General features: G+C 36.5%; 1 protein-coding gene across 1 annotated transcript; it reads left to right on the forward strand.

The window, feature by feature from the left end:
* Nucleotides 1-2,351: 2,351 nt before the first annotated feature.
* LOC149822569 (protein JASON-like) lies at nt 2,352-7,378 on the forward strand. The gene is made up of 10 exons (XM_089980305.1): nt 2,352-2,441; nt 2,756-2,843; nt 2,950-3,053; nt 4,440-4,696; nt 5,176-5,253; nt 5,391-6,222; nt 6,308-6,390; nt 6,518-6,570; nt 7,088-7,139; nt 7,279-7,378. The coding sequence occupies exons 1-10, from the start codon at nt 2,352-2,354 to the stop codon at nt 7,376-7,378; spliced, it is 1,737 nt and encodes a 578-aa protein (XP_089836431.1).
* The last annotated feature ends 2,211 nt before the right edge of the window (nt 7,379-9,589 follow it).

Consider the following 9,589-nt stretch of genomic DNA (forward strand, 5'->3'; position numbering starts at 1 on the left):
TTCAATTGGACAAGTTGTGTTTATTATATCCAACAATTGGTTTTTACATTTTGTGGACAACTTAGACACATGAATCAATGGTCGAATAACTTCGTTTTGGATCGTATGACTCAATTTGCCTAACCGTGAGTGTTTTAATATGAATGTGATGGATTTTAGCTTTGGATATGGATCTCAAATTGGATCTAAAAACTAAAAAATGTTTAAATTTTAGGTAATTTAAGAAAAATAATAGATATATATGCATTAATCAGTATCATATTAGATATAATTATAAAATTTTATCAAAGAACTATGGATTTTAGCCCCAAATATGGATCTCAAATAGGATCCAAGTATGAATAAAATGTTTAAATTTAGGATAATTGAGAACAAATAAGAATTCATATTTTTATATATACAAATAAAAAACTCATAAATAAATCATAAAATCTTGAAATGCAAGAAAATAAATCATAAATAAACAAAAAAAATCATAAACTATAAGAAAAAACCATAAAAATCAATGAAACCATAAATAAACCATAAAATTAAATATAAAAAACTCTAATTCAAACCCTAATGAAAGAAGATAAAAAACAACCCTAATCAAATACCAAAAAAATCTCTAATCAAATTAAGTATAAGAAGACCTAATTAAAGAAATTTGATTCAAAATAGTAATCAAAGAAAAAAACCTAATTAAAGGTATTTGATTCAAAACCCTAATAAAAGAAAATCAAAGAAAAAAGCCCTAATGAAATCAAAGGAAAGTGCTAATAAAATTAAATAACAAAAACCTTAATTAAAGATAATTGATTCAAAGCCCTAGTCAATGAAAATCAAAGAAAAAACTAATCAATGAAAATAAAAAAACTTAATTAAAGAAAATCAAAGAAAAACCTTAATTAAAGAAGAAGAAGAGAAAGGGAAAGAGATAGGAATGAAGAAGGGGAAGAAGAAAATGGAGAGAGAGCAGGCCTTTAGCCTCTTGCCTAGTCGCCGGCTGCTGGCCTCCTGCCCGATGGCTGCACATGAGAGAGAGAGAGAGAGAGAGAGAGAGAGAGAGAGAGAGGTTAATTATTGTTCCTCCCATCCTGTTCTCTTTGTAACAGGGGGAGGGTGGGATGCGATGAACGTGCATTGTGCTCGTCCACCACCGTGGCATCCCGCGCGATGCACGATCAAACACCTCCTGAGGGGGCATGCAGGTGAATCCATCCCCAACCATCTGATGTGCTTAGGTGATCAGACGGAGTATTTTACAAAAATATTCGGGCAACACAAAACATAAAAGCTTACTAATAATAATTTTCTGTGTAAAACACAAATACAGAAACAGCTAAGACGCACAACAATTTTGTGTTATGCATGGTTCGAGTACTTTGTAAAGTAGTTGGGCCCGATCACGGTTGGTTCCCTTAAAAAACCTCCACATAACCCTTATGGTCAGGAAATTTTCATCTTCCTAGATGTGTTCATTGGTTATCACGAACTTGGTCAGACCTTATGCATTTCAGATCACGAACTTGGTCATATTTGTCGTGATTTATCTTAAGCATTAGGCCTCAAATGTGCGATAAATCCTGAACATGTATGGCAGCAGTGGATCAGGCATGCTCAATGCTCATTTGTAAGAGACAGCACACAATCATTTTCATTTTTTTAAATTATTACAACTACGGATTATTAGTAATAAATGAGAAAGAATACATAATAAAAAGTCAGTAAATATGGAAACATATTACTAAACGAAAATCCGGAATTTAAATTAAACCAAACGGTCGCTTTCCCACATCCCAGTGTTCAAATTTCAAAACCCCCCAAAATGATCAACTGATGTATAAGAAACACAGAAAACAAGAGAGAGGGAGAGAGATTAAAGATCCATTAATCATGGAGACAATCAATTTCTTTGAAATCCCATTTTCTCTCTCTCATTCCTGATTTCAATTTCCACTCATCCAGCAAAACCCACAATTTAAATCACAGAAACAGAAAACAGCGAGGTTTTTTCCTTCTCTTCGTCCCCTTCCTTATTCGTCGGAATCCACCACCTTTTTTTCTCGACTCCCATTTTCTCCCTCCCTTCTTCGGCTTCAATTTTTCACAGATCCAACACTCCCCATTTTGACTCTCTGAAGAGAACTAGTGTTTCTGGGGTTTTCCCCTCTCTTCTCTTTCTTACCCGTCAGAACCTAAGTCTTCTCTGGCCGCCTTCTTTCTTTAGCTTCTTTTTTCCCTATTTTTGGTCGTTTTTTTTTCATTTGTGACCCAGAATTCTTGGCTGAGCGAAATTCTAGGATCTTCTGTTCTGATTATTTCTTTCGCTGCCCAGATTTTCTGTGAGAACTCTCAACAGTCAACGGGAAATGGGTTGTTTCTTTGGATGCTTTCGGATTAAAGACAAGCACCCGCCGAATGCACACCTCTTCTCTGGTGCGGTTTCTTCGAAGAACAGGGTAAGAACTTCCTGAAAAAAAGATTATTTCTTACCGCGATTTCAAGTCTCTAAAGAATCTGATTTCTTGCGTGGTTTTTTTATTGGTAACTTGAATGAGATATATAATGTGTTCTATTTTGAAATTGTTTACCTTTTTTGGATCATTTCGTTCTATTTGTGCATTTGTCGGGATTCTCATGTACACTTCGACATTCTCTCTTGTTATTTTGTTCTGCAAATGAGGTTTATTAAAACGATTCATCATGTTCATGTTGATCGTTTTGATTTTCTTTCTTTCTTGAGTAATCTAATTCTCATTAATTCATTGACTAGGAGCATTTGGTGTCTCGAAATCGGCTTGCGGCTCTTTTATATGCTTCTGAGCAGCACGATGATGATGGTTCACCTCTTCCTAGCAAAGGTAGATTGTTGTTGCACTGCCTTAGGCTTAGGTTATTCGATAAATCCAAACTACTGTTTGGCTTTTGTCGGTGCTACTGAATCTGAACCTTAGTATGTTTTCTTAGGCCAAACTTCTCCCTACGGCAATTTTGTACACATTAGTCCACAATCAAATGCGCGTGGTGCAAGTAGAGATGAAAATGATGATGAGAGGGAGCTGAAGAAGGAGGTGGGTACCTTGCCCTAATATCTTGGATTGTGTTTTTTTGTCTATGTTGATTGATACATACAAAATAGAACTCATTCTTTTCATAATTTCGTCTGTCGTGTGCATTATGTACCATATGTAGGCTGTATCTTGCTGTTATAAGGTATCGGTTTGGTAATTGCCAAGAAAATGTGCTTATTTTGTATTGGGGTGACACTAGCAATTGTTCTCTGTATGTATCTTTCTTGTATCCTTATCTCCATGTCTATGTTACTAGGCCCATCCATCTGATCCGCTTGTATTTCAGCATACAACAACAGGTCTATCTTTTGGATCTTTCCAATAAATCATTTTCATGCACGGGTCACTTTTCAACTAGGCAGCATTTGCTGCGCTTCCTTGATAATTACATTATTTATGAGAAAGTTGTATGTGTTTTTTGTTAGAAATGCTGCCAAATTGTATGTTTATTCATAAATAGCGTGATACACATATGGAGTGAAATATCAATGAGAGTTGCGTCTATGTAAATTTAAAGTTGCAAGAAAGAAAGTGGGAGAAAATATCTTATAAAGGTGCATGATATTTAGTGATACAAGGAAAAAAAGAAGGAAAAATCTATACAAACATACAGAAGCCTTTTGGGAGATAGTGGTCACTGTTGGTGAATGCCAAGGCTAATAGCTTGTTGAAGAAGCATGTTGTCATCCACGTGAAATATCAGATAACTCATCTTTGATATTTTCTCACTACTATATTCATATATTTATTATAGATACATAAATTTACATAAGAGTTCTCTTTACTTGGTTCAATATATGGCTGGAAAGGAATCTTATACTTGTCATCTCTATTTCATATGCATTGGACACATTTCTGGTGCCTAAAAGAAATGATGTCATGACAATTGCTATTTCCATTCTGTTCTCTCATATTTTAGGATTTTTCTGAGATCCAGACAAGAGATGACACTGATGATTTTTAACTGGTACCTGGAACATTCTTTTGTGTATGCCCATGGGCATGGTGTGGTGGTTATACATTTCTGCTCAGCGACATTTTATCCTGTTTTTAAGTTGTGGAAAATGATAGTATGTTATGTAATGTGGACCATTTTCATGCTATTTTGAGTATTAAAAGCATTCTCCTTAAACAAGTTTGGGTATTCAATATTTTCCTTTTAAACAAGGTTTCTTGTGCTATATTTTATTTACAGGTAGAATATTTTGATTCTGTGCAACTCTTAGTCGAATTTGGTATTTGTTGATGTGGAATCTGGTACTTTGTTCTGTAGGTTGTATCTATCTTGGTTATGCAATAGTTATAGTTAACATGTTTAATATATTTTCTCTGCAATTTTCTTAAGCTGAAGAGATTAAGCCTTGATGATTTATCAATTTTCAACAGGTCAAGTTACTGAAATCCTGCGGAGCATTACTAAATACTCCTGCAGAGTTGAGAAAACCTACTGAGAAAGTCAAGAAATCAAATACTAATGAGCAGGATGCATCCTCAGAAATATACTCCTCTCCTGCCCCTTGTGGGAAAAGGCAATATGAGAAGCAAGAGGCTGTGGCATCCACATCACCTGCAAATCTGTATGAAGAATCCAAGATATCGCAGCCTCATGAACATTCTTCTTATCCGAGTCATATTTCAACCAGGTACCATTTGCTATGGCTAATGTCGTATTATTCAAAGATGTTAAACTGAAAGACAACTCAACACTTAAATAGATTGGGTGCCATATTTTGTCACCAAGGTCTCGAACTGGATAGTTTTTCCTGGGTGAATATAAAAGAACTGGACGATTTATCGGAGCCTTTTGGCTTAGGGCTGTGTGTAAGAGGAGCAGGACATTTGTTTGCTGATCTTTCAGCTTATTGATATGAACCTTACCAACAGGAATAAAGCCCATCCATTTGGAAACTATTGTTCCTTCATGCACAGTTATGTACTACATAAAATGGTATTTGTATGTCTGCTCTTTAACCAAGTTATGTGACTTATTGCTCAGGCTCCACTCGTTAAGCATCTGGCATGGAAACTAGACTTCAGCTTGTGTTGCTAGTCTGGTTACCAAGCTCATAATCTTGCAAAGTTGCCCTGTTGTAATTGCTTTACTTTGTTGTCTCTTTCACAGTTTGGTATTGATGTTAAAAATGTCTGTGCAACTTGACATCTGGTGTTACTCTCCTCTAGCTCTATCAAGATGGAGCAAGTTAGTGAATGCAGATGATGTTGCCAGAACTTGGAGGCAGTCCTAAAATCCTGAACTGCATGTTCACTATATCACTGGGGCTTGTATATGTATTGTGTACTATATTCTTGACAATTTGTGCCTTTTTGAAATTATAGGTCAGAGGGACAGAAAAAAACCGGGGATATTGATTGTGACAATGGGGATGATTGTCTACAACAGCCAAAGGATGTGTTTGTTTCTTCTGAAGTTTTGATCACAGACTCAAAGAATGGTTTAGATGCTTCATTTTCAAGTAGTTTCAGGCATCCAGTAGAAGCTGTCCAGAGCAAGAAGTTTGTGCATTTTGAATGTTCTGGAAAGGAAACATCTGATTTGTTGGCAAGAAAGTTTGATTCTTCTGTTGTTGAGGAGAGCCAAAGCCAACTTGGGCGAAAAATGTCACCTTATCCTACTCCATTGAAACTGAATGATGAAATGCAGACTCCTGGGACAGTTTATACACACCCAGAAAATTATGTAAGTGGCAAGAATGCTCGGATCAGATCACAGTATGTTTATCCAGTGACAAGGCCTGTTGAGAATTCAACTCAATGGCAAGCACTCAAGGATGACCTAGAAACTGAACATATGGGCTATTCTGAAGAACTTTCACCAAAGAATAGCATATCTAGTCCTGGAATGAAGCCTGGTAGACACTGGAACCCTGTTTTGGAATCTTGTGGGTCATCTGATGATGTTTATGAGGGAAAGGTTTCAGAGAAAACTTTATCTGTTAGTTCGAGTTTGGCTGAATGGTTGAAGCCAGCATATCCCAGAGATGTAGGAAGTAGAAACTGTACAGCTAATTCTAATGGCAGCAAGAGCTCTGATATAGACCGGCCTATTATTGGTATCGTTGCTGCACATTGGAACGATGAGCAGATGAGTGTTTCACCGAAGGGCTGGGATGGCAATGGCATACCAAATTCAACAAGCAAATACAAGGAGGTATAACATGATCATACTCTCTCTTTCTCTCCATCTTTCTTGTTGGTCTCTAACAAAACAAATTTGTGGGCCTAATATTTTTCAGGATCAGAAAGTAAGCTGGCATGCAACTCCATTTGAAGAAAGACTAGAGAAAGCACTGTCTGATGAGAAGCTTTATCCTCAAAGGTATAAAGCACTGTCTGATGAGAAGCCTTATCCTCGAAGAATTGATAGTTGTCTAAACTATAAACATTTATTGAACGTTATATCTACAATTGAATCTTATAATGTTTACCTGTTCATTGATTGACAGGGGGCATCTTTTTGGTCTTGATGAGAATGAGTCGGATACTGCAGCATCCAGATGTTAGCTTTATATTTCATCTTCTTTTTGTGATTATTGCAAGCACCTCTATATTTTGAAGTCACATGTTTGTGACATGTAGAGTGGCTGTGGTTGTATAAATGAACTTTTGACAGTATGGTCATATAAATGAACTTGTTAATGCTCTGCTGGGTTTTGGGAGGTACCATGATAGACACATCCATTTTGTGTAGCATAATGAACTTTTGGTAATATGGTTGTATAAATGCAGTTTTTGTTAATGCTTAGCCAGGTTTTGGGGAGTACCATGATAAATGCATTCATTTGCACATATCATGATTTTGGCTTGGTTCTGTGTTCTATTTTACTCTTTCCTTGGTTGTTGTGTAGTATCTAGGAAATGTGCAACTACAAGTCTATAGACTGTTGTCACTTCCAAGTTATAGTTACTGTGAAATAGTGGAATTAAACTTGTTCTTCTGTCGTCGCATGGAATTATTATTTTAAACTCATAAGGCTGTGCAAGTTCTGTATCCTTGTCCTGATTCATTTGTGCAGTTCATGGAAAGCTATTTCATCTAATTCTGCAACCACAGCTTGCATTGATGCTGTTATTGGCAAATGAATAGCTCTTCTAAATGGGAACCTGGACTAACTTAGGGATGCATTTTTTAATTCAGCTAAAATGGGTTCCCCACAATTTTGTATTCCACCAACTCCAAGTTGCCTGTTTGCAAATGTAACTGCAGGCACTGGCAAATGCTGTTGTTAGATCAGGAAGTTACTCAACTTATGGAAGCTGTCAACATGACTTGGCAAGAATCATTGGCATTCATGTACTCAGGATGAACCGGGCCAGTCAGAAAAACACAGTTAGGATCAGAGTTACCAGAAGCTTCTTAGAAAAACTTGTTTAGGAAGCGCGATACTTGTTTTCTAAACTTCATGGGAATCTCAATTCCCCCACGCTCCTATGCTTTCCACACATGCTTCCTATATGCTTTACTCATGTTTCTTTTCATATTTTTCCGTGCTTCCTTTTACGCTTCTACTCACTTCCCATGCACTTTCTCTAAATTGGTAATCATCATTGTTAGAATTTAACAAAAAATTAATTCTTTTACTGAAAAATCATGAAATATAAGAATAATCAATTTTGTTTTAGTTTTCGTTTGCTTTTTGTTCGATTCTTATTCAGTCTTCATATTGTTTCATTTTTTATTGCCATTTTGCTTTCAAATTGATATTTCGTTTCTCGCTTCCTATAAATTTTAAAATGTGTGACTTCTTTCTTGTGCTTTCCATGTCGTTTCCTGCTTTTGCTTTTTAGTCTGACAACCTTGGATAGCAATAAAGCTAGTAAATGAGCAAAATGAGTCACTGATTTTGATTTCATAATGGGTCTGAATTAAATGAGACGGCATTTGAGCCATATAAAAATACGTTGTTTTACAGCTGAAAAAAGAGGATTGCAAAAAAATGCATTGTTTAATGCTAGAAATAATAAGTTTTTACCACTAAACCTACTTTTTGCCAACCAAATAATTCAATCATGTCATACATATATTACATAAAATATATTTTACTACTTAACAAACTACTAGCCTATTTTACAAGTTTGAATGAGCTCTATATGAGCTGAGCCACAAGCGGGTCGGCTTGTTCTCCAGCCCTAGTTAGTATAGCAATTTGACAAGTGTTGCCTTATCTCAAACTCATGTAATAGTTGCAGCTGGGAGCACTTTGTCTCAATTGTTTTTGTGCATGTTTGGAATTTGAATGCTATTTTACTTGTCTCAATACCTGACTTGTTATTTGATAGTTTTCTCACTGCTCAGGTATCCAATGTTTGCACCAATTGCCCTTCCTAAATCATGTTAAAATCACTTTCTCTAAGGGATCTGGGTCATATAGGTTCCATCACCAATTACCCAAGAATGCAGTAGGATCTATGTTAACATGGCTCTGGTGGAATCTGGATTCAGAAAAATCCAGACAGTGATCCATTTGCCACATCAAGAGCCTCCAGACTGATAATGAACCTATGCCTGGCCCAAACCAGTAGCCTTGTTGGGCACCCTGAAGCAAGCTTGTCCTAGGCTGTTTAAAGGGTAACCCCCAGAAACTTAGGCCCATCGTTCAAAGGTGACCGTGAAATGGATCTATCCTAGGGATGAGGGAATTGGATCTGAGCTGCTGGTTTAACCGCTATCCGGATCCAATAAACTGCTAGCCCCTTTCTGATATGAAGCTAAATGGTTGAATCTGGTTTGGGTTTGCACACCCAGACAATAGAAAACCCAACCTGCATAAACCAAAAAACTATTAGAGTTTGGAATTTGGATATGGTAAGGGCCACTGGTGATCCGAACAAGTGTGCTACCTAGAGTTGCAAAAAGGATCAGGTATCATTGGATCTGTGATCTGGATCCAACACCTCTTCTGCAGTTACTGATCTAAAAATGGCTTTTCAATTTAGTATTCAGATATGTTTTGGACATATCTACTCCTTTTGTCAAAATTTATAATCAAATTTCCTACAAATCTTTGCTCGTGCTTATTCTCCAACCAGGCTGCTGGGTCCATTCCATTTCTACTGTTCACATGTAAGAACCTTGTTTCCACCTATTTGTTACTGGATCTGGCATTACGATACAAGACATGGATGCGGGTCTAGCACAACTTCTTTGGATGTAAATATCGGACTCCAGTCTAGATCAGATCTACCACACAAAGATCCTGATTTGATTCCTTAATCAGTGAACATACCATGTTCTAACCCATTTTCTTTTTAACCATGAGTGATCTGATTATACTCTAACCGATTATTTATGGATAGATAATGATCCAGAAGATGCCAAGGATATGACCATATCCAATCCAGCCAAGATTACAAATGATAGCACAACTAGAAAGATGCTACAAGAAATGACGTCCAAGGAGTTCTCTATCTTGCCCAAGTCCATGCCTAAAATCAGAGGGCAGCATATTTTCAACCCATTGGTGAATGATGTAATTGAAAATGATAATAGAAAATGTAAACAATATATATTTGATAAG

The sequence above is a fragment of the Nuphar pumila genome, chromosome 11, assembly GCF_984573655.1.
Source record: "Nuphar pumila chromosome 11, dmNupPumi1.hap1.1, whole genome shotgun sequence".
NCBI lineage: Eukaryota > Viridiplantae > Streptophyta > Magnoliopsida > Nymphaeales > Nymphaeaceae > Nuphar > Nuphar pumila.